The 21,376-nt window shown below is 32.2% G+C and overlaps 3 protein-coding genes across 9 annotated transcripts; 2 read left to right on the top strand and 1 right to left on the bottom strand.

The window, feature by feature from the left end:
- Nucleotides 1-1,700: 1,700 nt before the first annotated feature.
- Nucleotides 1,701-7,217, top strand: LOC101250272 (putative pentatricopeptide repeat-containing protein At5g43820). Of its 6 annotated transcripts, none has more exons than XM_010318702.4 (3): nt 1,701-4,273; nt 5,435-6,298; nt 6,378-7,217. In XM_010318702.4, the coding sequence occupies exon 1, from the start codon at nt 2,285-2,287 to the stop codon at nt 3,914-3,916; it is 1,632 nt and encodes a 543-aa protein (XP_010317004.1). In that variant the 5' UTR covers nt 1,701-2,284; the 3' UTR covers nt 3,917-4,273; nt 5,435-6,298; nt 6,378-7,217. The 6 variants fall into 6 exon arrangements, with proteins under 6 accessions (XP_010317004.1, XP_069149628.1, XP_069149627.1 ...); XM_069293527.1 differs by having other exon boundaries at nt 5,419-6,298; XM_069293526.1 differs by having other exon boundaries at nt 1,701-4,851.
- Nucleotides 7,218-8,381: 1,164 nt separating this feature from the next.
- On the top strand, nt 8,382-13,472 carry LOC543597 (iron-regulated transporter 1). Of its 2 annotated transcripts, XM_069293137.1 has the most exons (6): nt 8,382-9,138; nt 10,089-10,238; nt 10,523-10,825; nt 11,955-12,620; nt 12,736-12,885; nt 12,968-13,472. In XM_069293137.1, exons 1-6 carry the CDS (start codon nt 8,527-8,529, stop codon nt 13,271-13,273), a joined length of 2,187 nt encoding a protein of 728 aa, XP_069149238.1. In that variant the 5' UTR covers nt 8,382-8,526; the 3' UTR covers nt 13,274-13,472.
- Nucleotides 13,473-15,006: 1,534 nt separating this feature from the next.
- Nucleotides 15,007-17,298, bottom strand: LOC543598 (iron-regulated transporter 2). Its single transcript, NM_001247323.1, is given in 3 exon segments — nt 15,007-15,424; nt 15,514-15,663; nt 16,648-17,298. Coding segments are annotated over 3 exon segments (1,059 nt in total). The 5' UTR covers nt 17,251-17,298; the 3' UTR covers nt 15,007-15,118.
- Between the last annotated feature and the right edge of the window lie 4,078 nt (nt 17,299-21,376).

Below are 21,376 nucleotides of genomic sequence, written 5' to 3'. Positions count from 1 at the left end.
TTTAATTGCCAACTCAAGTTTTACCAACTCATCCCACTTTCTACTCCAATAAATAATTTTTCTAAAGTTTTAATTTCAAATGCTTCTCTTCTGATTTATGGAAAATAATAACGTTATCAGAGTAATTGCATGTGCTAGTTTTTTATTATTAACATTATTTAATTGGAGGTTGTATAAAATATAGTTAGACACCAAAGATTATGTTGGAATAGATTATAGGATCTCTTCATCTTTGCTTAGACGATTTGAATTGATATGAATTTTTTTAATAAAATTTATATTAGACTCGAATAAAATTTATGTAAATAAGTCAATAGTAATAAATCATAATGTAAAATTATGACATATATTTTAATGGTTTTAGGGGGTCCATTTGAATCATCAAACAAAAATCAATTGGTTACCCACTTGCTATTTCTATGTTTTAGTAATTGATCATCCAATATCTTTTCTTGGCGTATTTTATGGATTAAAATTTATAATATATAGTGATAGGTGGAATAATATTGTTGGTGTTATTTTGGAGAGATGACATGTATTTCCATGAGTGAAGTGTTTTATTTTGTCCTCATTTGGAAAAAGTTATACTTATATACCATGCTTGGTTGGACCTTTTCAACTTTAATTATTGTTCTTTCACGAGTTTCTTCTTCAAGACTCTCTATACTTCGTTGCCTATGGACACAAAAGGTATTTTGCAAGATTATTATTATTATTATTATTATTTTTTGTAATGTTTGTCCCTAACTCATTATCATTTTCAAAATCAACATATCATTAAACTATAAAAAGTTTATTGGGCATGCAGATTTGGTGGCCAGATTATCATTAGTTCATGTTTCGATATATATGACTCCTACATTTTAATATTTTTATTACAATTTTTAATTAAACTTTGTGCGGAGTCGAATTATATCATATAAATTGACACACATGAAATAATATATATACTAATGAGTAGTATGTTACTGAACCATGCGCTTTGTGAGACTTTGAATGGCTTTGAATGGAGCGGTCCGTACGCCCCTCCCCCTCGCCAAGCCTGAAGAAAGGAGCAACTTAGATATCTCTTTGTTAACTATATTTCTGGTTTGCTAAATGGGTCCTTGGGCCCAATCAATCTCTATACTCTTGATGCAATGGACTCCCCAATAATCCTGAAAAATCTTTTGCACGTGATCAAACTTACTTCTCTCTTCCGTTCACTTTTGGTTGTAATGTTAAGCATTTTGAAAGTCAATTTAACTAATTTTTAAAGTTAAATTAAATTACATTAATTCGATATTTTAAGCAAAAAATTTGAATATTTAAAATTATATGAAAAGTACTATAAATTACAATTTTTTGCTTATGCTGAAAAAAATATCGTAAAATATTATATAAATTTCATATAATTTGACTCTAAAAAAATATGACAATTAAAAATGCACGGAGATTAGAAGACTTGTCAGAAATAGTAATTTTTCCTCTACAATTTTGGAAATGGACAAAATGTCATGGACAGTCAGACTTGCTATGGACCTTTTTTATTTTACTGGGTCGTCTGAACAAGACCCACTCTTGAGATCCATCAAATTATGCCCAATGCATACATAAAGCCCAACCCTTATCCTTCCAATTTGGGCTCAAATTTTGGTGATAATACACTGACTCGCTATCATCTAAGTCGAACTTTAAAGGTTGATCACTTGCAATTTTTTTTTTATTTGAGGTTTGATATTTATATTTAGAGTATGTGTATTTTTAATTTATGTCGCGTAAAGTCACATTATAAGGAGTTGTCAATACTTTCTACCGAGTTAAATTTAAAATCTTTGATTAAGGACTTTTGGTGGAACGGATATGAAGCTTCGTACACTATCTAGGCATCATTAATTAAGGGAGAAAATACTCATTGACTACACTCTAATACCACTTGTTACTTAGATTGTAAAATTTTAGGCTCTCTTTCGCCATGCATGAACATTTAATTTTGTTCTTCTAACTTTGCCATTTTTCTTATGTTCATTATACTACTTATCAAGTTGATCCCTAATTCTTAACAAAAATAATCTTTAACAGAAATAGAGTTACCATTTCTAATCAACCTTTTAATGTCATTCTACTTGTTTATCTTTGCTACCTTTACATATCCGAATTATACTATTTCTTAATTAGTTCGTTTTGAAGAATGTCACAACAATTTTAACAAAATATTTTTAACTCAATACGCGAATTTGCTTGTAATAAAGCCCATAATCGCAACAGTGACATTGCCGTCTTCAAATCAAAGTGGAGAATTACGATGCTTCTCGCAAGATTTCTCAGTTGCAGGTGCAGTTCTCCGAGTCTTCCATGGTTAATTTCTAAATTTTCTCACTCAATTTCATCACTCTCTGAGAAATTCCCCACTAATTTTGACGAATCTCATGTTCTGAATCAACTTTCCGACCTTTTACCCATCCGTCGAACTTCTTCAATCGAAAAACCCATTCCTACAGATTCCTCTGCACCAAAAAATCAGTTTAGGGTTTTCGATGAGCTTTTAACTCCAGAAGATAAGTTACGCGGCATTTTTCTTCAGAAACTTCAGGGCAAAACAGCAATCGAGAAGGCACTGACATCTGTTGACGTTGAATTGACGGTTGATTTAGTTGCTAAAGTGGTAAACAAAGGAAATTTAGATGCTGCATCAATAGCTACATTTTTCAATTGGGTTATCAAACAACAAAAAATACCTATTGATAATGATACTTACTGTATAATTCTTAAAGCATTAGGAAGGAGGAAGTTTTTCGGGCAGATGGTTGAAATATTAAAGGAAATGAAGAATCACGGAGTTATGCCTGATTCAGTGACACTTAACATTGTTGTTGATAGCTTTATTCGAGCTCGACAAATTTCGAAGGCTATACAATTGTTTTATGAATTAGAGAACTATGGATTGAGATGTAATACCGAGACACTTAATGTTGTTTTACGGTGTTTGTGTCATCGATCACATGTAGGTGCTGCAAGTTCATTACTTGTGAAAATGCAAGAGAAAGTTCCATTTGATGTCACAACCTATAACATAGTCATTGGTGGGTGGTCGAGATTTGGAAGAGTTAAGGAAGTTGAGAGATCCTTAAAAGCAATGGTGGATGATGGATTTGAGGCAGATAATTTGACTTATAGTTGTGTTCTTGAATGTTTAGGGAGAGCTGGTCGAATTGATGATGCCATTGAGATTTTTGAGGGATTGGAGGAAAAGGGTCGCGTATTTGATGCTGAGATATACAATGCAATGATTTCGAATTGCATTGGACAGGGTGAAATTGATGAATCTTTTAAATATTATGAGAGGATGTTAAATACGGATTGTGAGCCCAATGCTGATACATATATGAGACTAATATCTGCTTTTCTAAAAGCGAGAAGAGTAGCTGATGCAATTGAAATGTTTGATGAAATGCTAAGCCGGAGGATCATTGTAACTACAGGGAATGTAACCTCTTTTCTTGAGCCTTTATGTAGCTACGGTCCACCTCATGCAGCTCTAATGATTTACAAGAAGGCGAGACAAGCTGGATTTACGATATCCTTGACTGCATACAAGTTGCTTCTTATGCGGCTTTCTAGGTTTGGGAAATGTGGTATGCTGTTAAACATCTGGAATGAGATGCAAGAAAGTGGTTATTCTTCCGATATGCAAGTTTATGAGTATGTCATCAATGGGCTTTGCAACGTAGGACAGCTTGAAAATGCTGTCCTGGTAATGGAGGAAGCTTTAGAGAAAGGATTTTACCCTAGCAGGCTTATTTGTAGCAAATTAAACAACAAGTTACTAGGTTCAAACAAAATAGAGATTGCATACAGGCTTTTTCTAAAGATAAAAATTGCACGTGGAAAGCAAAATTCACAAACATACTGGCGTGCTAAAGGGTGGCATTTCTAATCTTTGCACAGTCAGCTGGTTAGTGCAACTGTATCTTCTTTCAGAGTGATAAATATGACAAGAATCAAGGATCAAACTTCATTGCCAGTAGCTGCCGCTGGCAATGAACTGAATCTGCTCTTTTACTTTCCAAATGGGCATCTATTGCCTTGTACAGAAGGGTAATGTTTGAGAAATTATGTGAAGCAGCAGGGACTGACGTATTGTTTTGCATTATCATGGAGGGGGTAGTATATGAAAAAATTGTTGAAGTACAGGGGACTGAAGTGTTACTTTTCTTTGCTAGAAGTTGTTCTGCGGGAAGTATGGAGAAGTCATTCCAATATGAGTCACATGTTTAACTTTTTGACCATTGAGGTGAGTGCTTCTAGTTGGCGTCAAGTTGTGCAGTTGGTAATGAATGTATTCTAACTTCTGTGCTAGCAGTAACATGAAAAGTAATTAAAAGAATTCTCTATCTTGTTTATTAAGAACAATTCATGTAGAAAATTAGAATCATGTCCCTGATTTGTCTATAATATTTGTTTGAAACATAACTGCCTTTAACCCCAGGGGCCAGGGGAGGGGTTAAAAACATGAAACTTGACTTGAAAATAACAAGGCTTGTGACTCGCTCAAATGATATGGATTGGCTGTTCGGTGGCAAAACCTTTGCTGATTCTTTTTTTATACAAGGAAATAGCTAGCTGATTCAAAACTATTGGGGAACTTCTCAGTATGCATCTCCAACGGTAGTGTTGTACTTTCATGTAATATGGGGAAGGTCTGATGTTGAGTGAGGAATAATGATGTAATGGTTGCATCTCTAGGGTAGGAAGCTGATATTGTCGTGGGCGGATGGATAAAAAGAGATTTATCCATCATATGAGTCCTCCTTAAACCAGATCTGTGGTCCACCTTAAGGGTGCAGGAGGGCAGGGAATGATTTAGAGAAGGTACATACTCTCTGTGTGAATTGAAATGTAGAAATTGGTTCCCTGTGTGTTTCTCTCTCTCACTTGGTACTTTTGTACAAGAAATTTCAAAAAACTGTCATAGAGAAACCTGTATCTAGTTTGGAGTGAGGAACAGTGCTTTTAGTTCCACATGATTGCATAAGGCCGTAGAACTGGTAAAAATTCCTGTCCACCTTTCTTGGACAATCTTGACAAACCTTTTGCCTTTTCTATTTTTTAATTTTCCTTCTAAACAATATGCTTTTATTTTGTTTATATGATTTACTTGATGATGTGGGATAATTAGTTGGTATAGAGGATTACTGGGAGAAACCGAAATTTCATAGAGGCTTATATACAAGTTTGTTGAGGGAAGGGAAAAAGAAAATCTTTTCTTATTACACATTTGACACCTGTTGATCAATTTAATCCAGGATATTGTTATTTGATTAATTATTTCCCTGGAGGTATGAGTGACTGATAGGCCTAAATGTGCTTCCTGGGATTGTGACTTTGTCTGTTATTGACATTGAAGTAGCTTAAATAGGTGGTCACCGATCCATTTAGTATTTGTGTTGTGCAGGTTAATTGGGATGGAGCAGGACCTGAGTTTTGTCTCTCATCAGTTTTGGGAGTGTTGTTTCTTTATCAGCCGACATTTCCTCAAGGAAATAGTCAAAGCTGCACTCTTGAAAACAAATGTTTCGTCAATCTCCCAGAAGTAAAGGTAGATATTTGGTATTTGCTTGTTTGGATTTGACGATCAACTGTTTCATGAATTTTGTGACTTGGTTTCTCGTTCACCTTAATCTCTTGCACGATGGAGAACTATTCTACCATTCCAATGTTACTTCTCTGTGTTCTTGTACTACTTTATCTGGATTTACGTGGCTAGTCGCTACATAACAGCTTTATTAGGTAAAATGTATCCAATTCATGAACCAATATGTTGGGATGGTCATCTTGTTCTTAAATATATTGCCTGTCACTGCACATGTTATCTCAAAAAGATCTTATTTCATTTGTTTTTCTATAAATTTGAATCAGTGGTGCTTCAAATTCTAATTCTGGTGAAGGTACATCACCATGGTATTATCATGTTTCCATCCATTTGACTAATATGATGCTTTTTCCTCCAATCGTACTTCCCTGAAAAAGAGAGACCAATTTGAAACTTAAGCTATGTGTGCTTATCTATTCTATTCATTGTTAAAAAATTTCGCTTGCGAAGGTTGGGATTCCATAAAATCTCAACATTTCCATCTGTTTCAAGTTGTACTCAGTTGGAACATATGAGATTGTTGGAACTATTGCAACAGTGGTTCTTTTATGTACATAGCTTGGTCGTACATGCAAGGATGGAAATTCACTTTTATGTTATGAGGCATGATTGGAACTTGACGTCTTTGTGTCAATGCCTTGACAAATATGTTGCCAATTTCAAATGGTATGTAATGCTATGGTTGTAAGGATTAAATATCATGGAACTCGTTGATAGGCCAGATAAAGCCCTTAAGTACTTTCAGGAGATGACGTTAAAGGACATTCAACCTGCTGCTGTAGTGAGCTTTTACGCCTCTAGTATTGCTCGAACCATCAAATTCCCGTGAGCTGTTCTTTTCATTGATTTATATACTTGAGGAGATGTTGATTGAGGAAGACATTACTTTGGTGGAATGCCATGGTTGATACGTATTCTAACCTGCGTTTTAGTGATTGCTCTCTTGAGAGATCCATGTTCATGATGTAGTTTTGTGGAACAGAGTGACCACAAGTTATGCTCGAAATGGCCTTGCATGTGTTTGCACCAATACGAGGACCTTGAATGATCATCTTACCAGCACATGCCATTTAGGTGCATTGCAAGAAGAGTAAAGTGACTCATGGGCATGTGTTTGAGGTTGTTCTTCATCTGGCTGTCTTTATTTATACCTTCCTCATCGACCTCTGGACGATCATTGTCATGGTATCCATGGGAACCGTATGATATCTCTGCATCTATCTAAGGATATGCCGGAAATACATGTTTTCCTTCTCCATTGTGAACTGCAGGCCATTAAGGATAGTTGAAGAAGATGATCATGCAAGTATCTCCGCGCAACGGAGGAGTTTGTTATTAAGCCTACACTAAAAGCAGTTTAGCTGCATGATGATACTGTTTTCTAGGGCTTACAAGCATGTCGTTTGTCCAGATGCTTCTTTCTGGGATGCCCATATTGTTGCTTACAGAGTCTTTATGGAAATACAGAGCTGGTTAAATTGGCTTCAGATAATTTGTTTGTAATCAGATCCCATTTCCCAAGGCATCCGTCTTGTTAGATCTTGGCATATGTTATTCAATTCCAATAGTATTATTTTAGTTAGTATATGATTCTTTACACCTGAAATCAGTAAAAAATTGACACATAATACTCGTAACTGAAACACATGAGATTTTTGTACTTTCCTCTATACAATTGCACATAAGTTGATAAAGAGAGCCGTGTCTTCAAAATTTTGTGCGTCAGATTTATGCACCTATATTTTCGAGCATTAACTTCTATTTCTTGCTACAAACATGTCTTAATTTCGAGAAAAATATTGAAAAAACTTTGTAGTAAATTATTAGTTTCGTGCTTGTACTATCGACTGTCTTTAAAACAACTCTCTACTTGACTAATAAATTTAGATACACCCTCTTGTAGGAAAGAAACATGACATAACAAGTGCACTGTCAAACTCTTGTAGGAAAGAAACTCTTAATAAAAAATCAAGAAAAATGTTGAAAACACTCTAAATTTGATAAAAATTTAGGAATATATTTAACTCATGTTAAAAAATCACGTCAAATTTTAAAAATGTTTTCAATACTTTCCTTCTTAATTTTCTATCCATCCCCCACCAGCAGAAGGGTATGAAGGTTTCATGCTACCATGCAATTAAATAAAACGATGCATTTACTTTCATTTTGTAGTTCTCGAGATTTGACATTTACCTGTTTTTGCAATACAATAGGCACTTAACAGCCTTACAACATATATACTACACCCCGAAAGCTAGCTCAAAAGGAGAAGAATTGCTCAAGCCTTATAAGGAATACACCCATCTCATTAATCACCGATGTAAAACTTTTGTCATTCTGCAACACCCGACATCACGCCCATTGCTTAACATCTGGTGCGTGGGCAATTTAATTTTGGGGGTCCCAACAACATCAGGTGAGACGGATCCTGCTCTGATACGAAATTAGGTCTTAGACTTAACTCACACCCCAAAAGCTAGCTCAAAAGGAGAAAGATTGCCCAAGCTTTATAAGGAGTCCACCATCTCATTTATCACCGATGTGAGACTTTTGTCATTCTTTAACAGAATTAAATCAACAATTTGGCCTGCGATTAAATCAATTTTGAATTGATTATCAAAAAATCTCACAAAATTTAATAAATCAAAACAAGTAAAATAAAACTGTTACACCAACATGTCAGCTTAGCATTTAAGACCTTACTATATTATTTTTATGAATGCACATGATCGATCGATCGATATATCACCAAATTAATTCTATATCTATATAGCATCTCTCTGATATCACAACTCACACACCTCAAACCATATCACAACTCACACACCTCAAACCAAAGCAAAAATAAATATTCACCAAAACCAAGAAAGAATTTCTTTTAAAAAAATACATCAATGGCTTCTTCTAATTCCAAGATTATCTTCATCTTTTTCATCCTCATTTCCATTTTCACCCCTCAAACTTTCTCACAAAGTGACTACTCATCATGTGAATCACAAATACATAACACATGCAACAACAAATCCAAAGCATTAACCTTAAAAATCATAGCTATAGTTTCAATATTAGTCACTAGCATGATTGGAGTATGTTTACCTCTCGTTACACGTTCGATTTCAGCGTTAAGCCCTGATCGTAACGTTTTCGTTATCGTCAAGGCATTTGCTGCTGGAATTATACTAGGAACAGGTTTCATGCACGTGTTACCAGACTCATTTGAAATGTTGTTGTCAAATTGTTTGAAGGAAAATCCTTGGCATAAGTTTCCTTTTACTGGATTTGTTGCTATGTTGTCTGCTATAGTTACATTGGCTATCGACTCTATGGCTACTAGTTTGTACAGCAAAAAGCACAATAATGCTCGTGTACAAGTACAAAATGTTATTAATGGTACTGCTGATCAAGAATTGGGCAATATGGTGAATAATAATGTGCATTTTCATTCTCATCACCATGGTTCTCTTAAAGATGGAACGAAACTACTTCGTTATCGAGTCATTGCTATGGTTAGTCTATCGTTCACTTATTCTGTTTAATTTATGCGATATCGTTTGAATTATTAATTTATTCACTTATTATTCTGTTTAATTTTTGTGTGATATCGTTTGAATTATTAATTTATTGGTGGAATTATATGTTTTTGTACATTGAGAGTGCATAACATAAATGGTTCATAATAATTTAAAGAATAGATTCTTGTTAGAGTGCTGTATATACCATTTATAGATAGATTCAAAATTCAAAGTTTGTAGCCAGAGTTCACATGCATGTCTTTTCCTGTCAACAACAAATAATTATGACATTTTTTACCGAATTTTAGCTAGGTTACGTTTTTGTTCCAAACAATACTAAATTAGCTAAAATCCTATTTTAGATACGGTGGTCCATGTGCTTATGTTGACTAAAATGCTATTCCAAACAAGTTTTCTGATAGTAGTCTTTTCGTATTTTAAAAATATTTTGAATTATTAATATTGTAATTTAAAATATTTTTTAACGTAATTTTTAAATATATAAAATTTTATTTTAGAAATCATAAAGATAGATACTTCCGTTAACTAGAAGGGTAGGTGCGGACAATAGTTTGAAGGGAGGGGTATTTTTGAGTCGAAATATAGTTTAAGGATATATTTAAGATATTTTGGATAGTTTAAGGAGATATTTCGGATAGTTTAAGAATAGTTTTGACCATTTTACGTTCTTATAATTTCACAGGCATAAATTATTCATCCCTGAACCCCGATTCGGTATCCTCCACTAAACACAATAATTTTATTGGTTAAGTTTTGTGTATTAATAGTGAATTATTTTTTCGATCAGAAAGTTAAGTTGGCCTACAATAACATCTATAACCCATTATTGCAAATAGTAATATTGTAACAGGGAAAATTATAACTACAATCGATTAAATCGAAGTGATAGGTACATCATGGAAATCTTATTTATTTATTGGCAGGTATTAGAGCTTGGTATTATAGTTCACTCAATAGTAATAGGGATTTCACTTGGATCTTCAAACAATACATGCACAATTAAAGGACTTGTTGCTGCACTTTGCTTTCATCAAATGTTTGAAGGAATGGGACTAGGTGGTTGCATTCTTCAGGTAATTTTCTTAATAAATTGAAAGAGATATTAATTATCAGGACAACAAAAAGTACTAGTAGAGTAGTAACTAATCAAATCACGTTACAAAAAAATAAATAAAAGGATCAATAATTGAAGTTAGTTAAATATGAAAGGTCAAATAAATTGGATAATAAGGACAATAGCTGATGGATAAATAAAATTGAATGATTAAATGACTTTAGTGAAATAAAGTAAAGTTTGTTATAAGGTCCATGAAAGTGTCTTGATATTTTTTATTTGTTTTTTTCTCCAAATATATAGGCAGAGTACAAAATGTTGAAAAAGACAGCAATGGCATTTTTCTTTTCAGTAACAACTCCATTTGGTATAGCACTTGGAATTGCACTATCAAATACTTATCAAGAAAATAGCCCTCGTGCTTTAATAACTGTGGGCTTATTGAATGCATCATCTGCTGGGCTTTTGATATATATGGCTTTGGTTGATCTTCTTGCTGCTGATTTTATGGGTGACAAATTACAAGGTAGCATCAAGTTACAAATCAAGGCTTTTATTGCTGTACTTTTGGGTGCTGGTGGCATGTCTCTAATGGCCAAATGGGCTTGATCTCATATTTAACTCATCCTAATATATAGTTTATGGATGAGGACTACATCAATAATTAATCCTTAGTCAATGTTATTAAGAAGTTTGCTAAGCTAAGTAGATTAGGTGGTGACATAATCTGAAGTTTATGAGTCCACTATTTTAACCTGTTTATGTTATTTGCTTCAAAACTAGTAGTTTGTAGACATATATTACATTTCTTAAGAGAAATATATAATTTGGATCAAAGTTATTGGATTTAATTGAACTCGTAACTCATATTCTTCGTCCATGTTCCTTACATATTACATATGAGAGGTACAAAAGAATTAAGAAATAAATCTAAAGAACACCAATCGTTAAAAATATTATTTCTCTATAACTTCAAGCATCTAGTCATTTTTATCAACTCATTTGTGTTCGAACTTAATTCATCAATTTATATTTACATATATGGTTCTTTCATATATTGTTAAATTTGTTTGTGATAGTACTATAAAATCAATCAACCTATTGTTTGAGGATTTTATACACAATTGACCATACGTAACTCGTAAAATCATAAAATCAAGATAATTCACGTTTAATGAGATATTAATTGATATAAATAATCTAATTTGATCTACTGTTTACTTTTTTGTGTCTATATAGCCGAATACTTTCGATATTAAATCATAAAATGATCATATTTTGTAAAATCCAGATAGGATAGGAAACTACCAAGTCAACATCAAACACGTCCTTTCCTTATTCAGCGCTCGTTTAAAACACACCCTTTGCCATTTTGGATATTCATTTTCCGTATTTGTAAGTACAAAATCCACATGTATATATCTTTATTAAACATTTAGGCCCACTTCATGCCTTTATTACTATGATATAAAACTATAACGTTTACTTCTATTTCACTATTCAAAAAATATTGTTTATTTTCGCTGATTCCAGCCATTTTCATGCTAGCTTTGGTGAAATAGTATTAGGCTTCAATTATTTTTTAAAAAATGACATAACCACCAATTATTGTTTAGCCTTACCCTAAGTTACGTTTGATAATGTATTTTATATATTGTAAATCCTAGCTAGCACACGGAATACCAAAACTCAGTATATATAAATAGCTAGTAGCCTGAAGATAACATAATAACTCATAAGTCCCAACCACAAACAAACAACAAAAACATATTCTTATACTAAAAAAATTCTTCACAATTGCACAATGGCAAATTATAATTTCAAGTACATCGCCATTTTCCTCCTTCTCATCTCAATTTTGGCCCCTCGAGTACTATCAGTAGTAGAAGATTGTGGAGCAGAAGAAGACAACTCATGTGTCAATAAATCCAAAGCGTTACCCTTAAAAATCATAGCCATAGTCTCCATCCTTATCACTAGTATGATCGGAGTATGTCTTCCACTAGTCACACGTTCTATTCCGGCCCTAAGCCCGGAAAGAAACCTTTTTGTGATAGTTAAGGCATTTGCTGCTGGAATTATCCTGGCTACGGGGTTTATGCACGTGCTACCGGACTCGTTTGACATGTTGTCATCGAGTTGCCTTAAGGAGCACCCGTGGCACAAATTCCCCTTTACTGGATTTGTGGCAATGTTGTCCGCTATAGTAACGATGGCTATTGACTCTATAGCTACTAGTTTATACAGCAAAAAGCATAATGGTGGTGTGGTTAATCCAGAAGGTGATCAAGAAATGGCTGTGGCTGGAAATCATGTTCATTCCCATCATCATCATGGATCCCTTTCGACTAAAGATGGACTTGATGGCAAAAAATTACTAAGATACAGAGTAATTGCCATGGTGAGTTTCCTTCTTTTGTTCTATTATTTAACACGTACATACAATATATCTTTTTAGTCTGTTTAAAAAAGAATTACTGTGTTTACAAATAGTTTATCTTTAAACGTGGTTGCAGGTGTTAGAGCTTGGAATTATTGTTCACTCCATAGTGATTGGGCTATCACTAGGTGCGTCAAGCAATACATGTACGATTAAAGGACTCGTAGCTGCACTTTGCTTTCATCAAATGTTTGAAGGAATGGGCCTTGGTGGTTGCATCCTACAGGCAAGTAGCTATAGTGTTTGTTCATTTTATTACTCGACTATTTGCAAATACATTCACTAATTCAACATTTGCTCTAATACAGGCGGAGTATAAGTTCATGAAGAAGGCTATAATGGCGTTTTTCTTCGCAGTAACAACACCATTTGGTATAGCACTTGGGATAGCATTGTCAACTACTTATGAGGAAAATAGTCCACGGGCGTTAATAACTGTTGGATTACTGAATGCATCATCTGCTGGACTTTTGATATATATGGCTTTGGTTGATCTTCTTGCTGCTGATTTTATGGGTGACAAATTACAAGGCAGTGTCAAACTACAAATTAAGTCTTACATGGCTGTTCTTCTTGGTGCTGGTGGAATGTCAGTCATGGCCATTTGGGCTTAAACTTGTCTTCATATTTTGTTTTGAGTAATAAGTGTGGCCTTCTTTTATCTTCATGACCTATTGTGAGTTGCAAAAAAATTCTGTAAAATACATCATCTTATGTAAGTGTATCCAATGAGTAAACTTTTCCAACTAAATATTCTTCCACAAATTATTAAGAAAAGGAAAAAGGTTTGCTACATTTATAATTTCAAAGAAATCCCCATTCTCATCTGTTGGTATCATTATTTTCCCATTTTATTTCTATTATTTTGACCAAAGATATGATTTTCGCTTCACTCAACACAATAGCTAATCATCTTGCTACATGTCACCCAATCCAAACCTTTGTGATTAGCATCCGCACTAATTTTCCGATGAGAGAATTATTACTATAATTCAACCAAGCAACTTAACGAAAAATTAAGGCATTTAAAGATACACAAGCAGGTTTAATTACTAAAATATTTATTAAGGAACTAAACAAATGAACTAATACGAATGCGGAAATACAACCCCTAGAACGTGAAAGTCAATGTATCAAAACTCTAACAAGATTCATCATCTAAAGAACTAGTCTAAGTCCGAGTAGAATGGACTGTACAAAAAGAGAACTCAAGACAGCCACTAAGAAGTAGCTCACCCTCGAATTCAAATAATCACTCATCTTTTAAGCAATGTCTAGTCAATAGCCGCCGGAAGATACTTTGTACTCAACAAAATGTTCAAAAGTGAAGGTATGTATCAGATTATTTCAAAAAAATCACAAATTTTAAATCAAACTTGTCTACAAATTGTACTAATACAACTTGAATGAATCAACAACTAACTACAACTGAGGTATCAAACATATACATGAATGAATCAACATTCAAGTTATCTAGTACATTGATGTTTCAGAAATTGGTAAATGTAAAGGTTGATACACGATATCAAGTATCAATACTAATTAAGGTTATGTATCAAAATTAATATTTGAACACAATACACTATATATGATAAAATTATAATGTATCATGATGTTGAAACGAAAGCATTACATTAGTTAAAGAAACTCAAAATCAACTAGATACATTAAAAATCTAAACTTACATGTATCAAAAAAGATTGAAAAAGATCAACAATGTGATAGCAAAAATTAACGAAAATGTATCCTCGAACTAATTAGGTAAGCTCAATACTAAAAAAAAAAACCAACAAAATAAAGTGTATCAGAACCGTCACTTAAATTTTTTTGGAACCATTCCAAATGCATTCCAAAAGAATAGTGAGCAAAAGAAGTACTCCATTTTGAAAGAAGAGTGCTACTATAATTAAATTTATTCAGGCGAAATACTAATATACCGCTGGTAGATTACAAATGGATATCCATTATAAACCATTGACTTTGACTATTATAAAACTCCACATAAACAGCTTGAAAACAATTAAGTTATTGTAAAACTAAATAAATGACACGTGGATCATTCTTTAAGAGTCGTCATTTACTTTATTAATATAATGACATGTGAGATTATCTATATTTGAGGTGTAATTATTTGACTAAATGAATAACTTATCAATGATCAAGTATTTAGTTTATATTTTTCTATTGATTATAAATAACATATTTTCTTCGCATAGGAAGAGATTAGAAAAGTTTGCAATATGGCGTATTATTATACTCTCTCTTTACCTGTTCTTATTTTTAATTTAGTTTAGTAATATTAGTTTGTTAGCTAGTTATTTTATAACATAAGTAACAATACTAAAGTGAGGGAAATACATAGCAGTTCAAATTTAACCACGAAATTGAAAAGTACACACGATTACAATTTTGCAATTCAATAAAGGAGGTATTTCACAGACTCATATGAAAAAACAAAGCTAGGCCCATTTGGCCATGAGAGACATTCCACCAGCACCTAAAAGAACAGCCATGTAAGACTTAATTTGTAGTTTGACACTGCCTTGTAATTTGTCACCCATAAAATCAGCAGCAAGAAGATCAACCAAAGCCATATAAATCAAAAGCCCAGCAGATGATGCATTCAGTAATCCAACAGTTATTAACGCCCGTGGGCTAGTTTCCTCATAAGTAGTTGACAATGCCATACCAAGTGCTATACCAAATGGAGTTGTTACTGCGAAGAAAAATGCCATTAGTGTCTTCTTCAAAAACTTGTACTCAGCCTGCATGAAAAAAAATAAAGTTACTATAATAGTAATATATATTTAATTAATGATAGGTACTATTTATTCGGAAAAAAATGAAAACTTGCCTGGAGAATGCAACCACCAAGTCCCATTCCTTCAAACATTTGATGAAAGCAAAGTGCAGCAACTAATCCTTTAATTGTACATGTATTGTTTGAAGCTCCAAGTGAAATTCCTATTACTATTGAGTGAACTATGATTCCCAGCTCTAACACCTGCAAAAACATTACATTTTTATGATGATTTCAATATATGATTTAGAATAAATGAGTTAGAATTAAGGCTATTTAATTAGTCGGCCTGTGTTGATTTTTAATTAAGTTCAAATCAATATGGATGAACCGATTGATTAGCCATAAAAAAAAAAAAACTTAGTCAAAGGGACAAAACGATGTGGATATATTAGGATTTATTAGTAGTAATACATAAACAAATCGACTATGATAGGACAAATTTAAAGTACACAAATAATAGAGATTGTTGTTGACTTTCACCTTATTGAATTGTTTCGTTTCAATAAAATAATGCATGCATACAATATATTATTTATTGTACGGATCAATATATCAAGACAACTCACCACGATCTTTACTCATTACTAAAAAGAAAATGATATATTTTGATTGAATCAATTAGCTAATTAGGTAGGAATAGGATAAGTAATTCATGTTTTATAATACGAAATTCTAACTGATTTAAGGAGGAAAAAGCTTCTATTTCAGCTATCTTATATACTTTTGAAAAAACAGCTATCTTATATACACTAATTATATACACAAATTTTAACTTCTTGTAGTAAGTAGTAGACTAGCAGTAATACGTGGATTTGGCTCCTCTCGATCTATTATATTTTCTCAAGTACATATTTAGATGGACAGTTGTTTTATTTAAAATTTAATATGTACACTAAATCAATTTAACAAAAGTTTTAGCTATAATTAAAGTAGGAAAAAAGATCTCTCCAATTTTGGTAAGAAATATATCACATTAAAGTTGTACTGACAAGTGCCATTAGGCTTCATCAAGTGTAATTTCGATTTTTATTTTCTTATTTAATATTGTGATTTGCTTCCCACTAATCAATTAAAACGAATTACTTTGCTGCTATCAATCAATTCCATTAATTATCATTTATGCTACCTGATTAGTGTCCTAGTAAAGGACAATGACCAAATTAATAAAAGATGAATAAAACTAACCATAGCGATGACTCTATATCGTAGTAATTTAGTGCCTTCAACTCCGTCTTTAGTGGAAAGTGATCCATGATGATGATGTGAATGTCCACCATTTACTGCACCCATTTCTTGATCAGCACCACCAGTTTCTGGATTAACCAAACCAGCTCTATGTTTTTTGCTATACATACTAGTTGCTATAGAGTCAATAGCCATTGTAACTATAGCGGACAACATAGCAACAAATCCAGTGAAGGGGAATTTGTGCCATGGATTCTCCTTAAGGCAACTCGATGACAACATGTCGAATGAGTCAGGAAGCACGTGCATAAACCCCGTAGCCAATATAATTCCGGCAGCAAATGCCTTGACTATCACAAAAAGGTTTCTTTCCGGGCTTAGGGCCGGGATAGAACGTGTGACTAGTGGAAGACAAACTCCGATCATACTAGTGATAAGGATGGAGACTATGGCTATGATTTTTAAGGGTAACGCTTTGGATTTGTTGACACATGAGTTATCTTCTTGCGCTCCACAATCTTCTACTACTGATAAAACTCGAGGGATGAAAATTGATATGAGAATAAAGATGATGGCGATGTGCTTGAAATTATAATCACTCATTGTGCAAATGTAGAGGTTTTTGAATTTTGAGTAGGAATGTGTTTTTTTGTTTGCTTTGGGTTATGATACATGAGAGGTATGATATATATACACACTTAGATATTAAGCTATGATAGATAAAAAAGCAATTCGTTTAAATTAATTAGTTGGAAGCAAATCATGATATTAAATAAGAAGAATATGACATTGAATGATTTTCTATGTATATCATGTACCAACAGCTATAGAGTGATAGAATTTCTTTTTAAAAAAAATATTCCCCTATGTGATTCGAAGAGTTATTACATGGTGGAGAATTTATCAAAGGCGTATAAAGTAGTCACTCGAAGCAGAGAGATTATAACTCCTGAATTTAAAAAAAATACATGTACCTACAAATGGCTACTTTTTTTTAACATATAAGGGCAGGCATGTGTGTATACCCGCTAAACAATGTGGTTTTGATTAATGATTTAATTTTTTTTGCTTGATGCATTACAAAGGCACGTGTTTCAAACGAGTTTTAAGTGGATTTTCCACTTCTTCTTATCCTATACGTGGAATTTACAAAATATAACATTTCATGTTTTATTTTTCAAAAAAAAAAAAGGGTAACGAAGGAATACATACGTTGGAGAATTTTAAGGAATTTATATATGATAAATTAAGATCCAAAAATCTGTTAATTTAAACAGTATCATAATAGTACTTCCATAATCTAAGCCAGCTGTGAGACTTTTGAAAAACTAGAACGTACTATTTTAGTTTATTTTTTGAGAGATGAAGGAGTAATTATTAATTTTGTGATTTAATTTCGTTTCGTATTTAAATAAGTATTTGTTTGACAATAAATTATTCATATAATTTTTATATATCTTATCAATTATTGTGATGTGTAGTATTTTTCACGTGATCTTTAAATATGTAGATTTTCATTCAGAAAAATCTTAGGAATTTCATGTTCGAATTTATAATTAAAAATTAAATTATTTTACTCTTAAATTTAATCGTTTCACGTAAATTTAGGAAAGATGAATATCTATAATTGGAAATAAACATAACAAGAAAGTCTTTTCAAGCTAACAAAATGGAATTGTTTTTTTTTTCGATTTTTTCAACTATTATGGGGACAAAAATTAAATTATTACTATATATATTTTTTTAACTTCTTCTTTCAAGTGCACACATTAACCCCAAAATTACCTCTCCCTTCATCACCCGTACGGAGATGATCTATAGAATTAACTACTTTATCATAAAACGCTTACTTAGCCATAATTAATAAAAAAAAAAAAGGAGTTATTCTCTAAATGCAGGTGTACTGTTCAAAATTAGCTAATCATTGGTGATATTTAAAAACAAAGTCGACATAAATTTGTTTCTTAGTAAGAAAATACTTTGGTATAACAGAAAAAAACTTTTTAAAAAACTTGTATTGACATCATCTCTCAAATTAAATAGAAAGAAACGAATAATGAGAAGCCATCTTTGAGATATATTCTAAATTAGATGCATTAGTTATATATTTCGTACGTTTAGGTACAATAAAGTTTTCTGTCAATAAAATAGAGAATGTCTATCAACAAAAAAAATATTATTCACTAAAATAGTATTATATGTAGAGCCGTCAAAATGAGTTTAGCGCATGGAATCGGATCAGCCATTATTGGAGCAGGGTTAGGATAAAAATTTTCAAGCTCATTTGAAATTGGGAAAATAACAGAAGTTCCACATTTAAATTCTCTTATTACCACTATTTCCTATTAATTTTACAAATCTCCAAAAATCTATCATTTTTGAATATCAGATTAATGTATCTCAAGCATCATATTAATGTATCTCGTGCATCAGATTAGTGTATCATGTATAAAATGTACACCAGATTAGTGTATCTTGTATAAAATATTATGTATCTTACTTAACAATTAATGTATTTCGCGCATCAGTTTAATGTATCAGCGCTTATATTATTGTATTAGTTTGAGGAATTTCTGTAATTATAAACTTATAAGGGATAAATTGTAATTTTTCCATAAACGTATGTGATTTATGTCCTTTGCCCTTCAAAATTAGCGCTAATAAGCCCGACCAATATAAGTCATTGGTCATTAAGGTCTGATTGGGGTCGGCTCAGGGTCAGCCATGGGCTAAAACTATTTATTTAGGGTGTAACTTATAGCAATCTCACTAGTATATGAACTAATTATTTAAGTGTACAATATGTTGTAATATTACGAATCGTATCAAATTTAGGTACATCTAGATATATGTATATCATGATACATGAAATTAAAATTAGGTTAACTTGTTTTAGACACTTTCTATCCATGTCAAATTTAGGTACATCTAGATATATGTATGTATGTAGGATACATCAACAAATAACGCGCTTTCGCTTCCATGTCATCAGGCTCGCATATCTGAAATGCATCACATTATATACATATATCTCGCGTATATAGTATCCTTGACCCGCGAAGCTTGAGTCAATCGGGTCTGGACCGATTCCTTTTCATAACTCTATTTATATGTATGATCCAATTTCTCTGATAGTTACTTATGAAACTTATATAAGGAATTACTTTAGTTAGAAAAGTTTTGAATAGCTCTATTCAGGGGTGGCTCGATAGTGTTAAAAAAAGGACATTCATCTTAGTCCTCAAAATTTAAGGGGTCTCATTTTTAATAATAATAGATTATAAGTTATTATATTTTTAATAAATATTGAAATACTATTTGTAGAAAAAGTAAACTTTTCATGAAAAATGAAGGAATTATTAAAAGAAATTTGACATATATAGAGTATTATATCTCATTAATCAATTAAAAACTAAAAGAAATCAATTATATAAAAGTTATTAATAATTCAAATTTAAAACCTCATTTAATTTTTGCTTTAGGCCACTAATATGTTTAAGCCGCTCCTGGTTCTAGTTCTATTATATGAATTTAATAGGTTGTGCTAAAATTTTTGGTTACATTGAAAATAACAAAATTGCTAAATGTAGTGTTCATATATCTGAAAGTAGGATTAAGAAAAAATTAAGTCTGTGTTTGACTAATGAGTTATTGTATATTTTAAAATTGAAATTAAAATTAAGGTGGTGCCAACAACAGTGATGAAATGATTCTAATTAAAAATAAATTCTAATTCCTACAGCAATAAACTATTATGAAGCTGGTTATTTGTCACTCTCATGTGTGGTTATCAACGCCTCTAAATCTAAACAAAAAAACAAACAAAATGGTTACAATTTTAAAATATCATGTGGTTGATATTAAATTAATTTGTCAACTAAAAGCCTTTTTGACCATTTCCCTCAAGTATATCCAAAACTGTACGACATTCTATCTCTATAGTGGCATGGAAAATGTTCATTAAAAACATATTATTTTTCACTTTTCACAATATAATAATATCCTATCTTACAAGGCTCTCCGTACGCCCACAAGATAAGTTTTTCCTATTTCAGGATAATCCGTCCGTAGCTGCTACAATTTATGTCACAGCTTCTGTCTTTTGAATGATATACACTCTGCGGTGAGCATTTTATACGCATTGGGTAAATTTCGTCGCTATGTAATGGCCTACAAACCACACAGAGGGATATAAATTGCACTTGGCAAACCCTATGCGACACAATCGACTCAGAAAGTATTGAGAGGGAATCGATAATGAAAAATTATGTGGATAACCAACCTTCAAACTAACAGAGTCATCCCTAAGGACTTACATCTTAACATATAGTTGTATTTTGTTTTTCTTATTTAGTTATTCAGTATTCGCAAATTTATTCTTTTGATAAAATTGATGTCGAACGCTATCTATCTACTACAAAGAAAAGGTAGTTGTGTTACTCTTTTTTGTTTGTTTGTTTTTGTCTAATCATTCAACATCCGAAGGTTATTACACGAAAAATTGAATATATATTAAAAATACTTCCACATTCGATAATGCGATAAAATAGGATTTGGCATAGAAATTAGAATAATGTCTACTATGAGGAGAAGATAAAGTTGTACGATGACTTTGAAATTTACTTCACAAATATTAAACCAAGACTTCCAGTATTGCTTATGTGATAATGTTTTATAATGATGATTTGTTGTCTATTGATTTAGAATATTATCACACATATATATTATA

Source organism: Solanum lycopersicum, chromosome 2 (assembly GCF_036512215.1).
Source record: "Solanum lycopersicum chromosome 2, SLM_r2.1".
Taxonomy (NCBI): Eukaryota; Viridiplantae; Streptophyta; class Magnoliopsida; order Solanales; family Solanaceae; genus Solanum; species Solanum lycopersicum.
The sequence above is the reverse complement of the archived record's forward strand: the minus strand, read 5'-3'. Positions and strand labels throughout refer to the sequence as shown.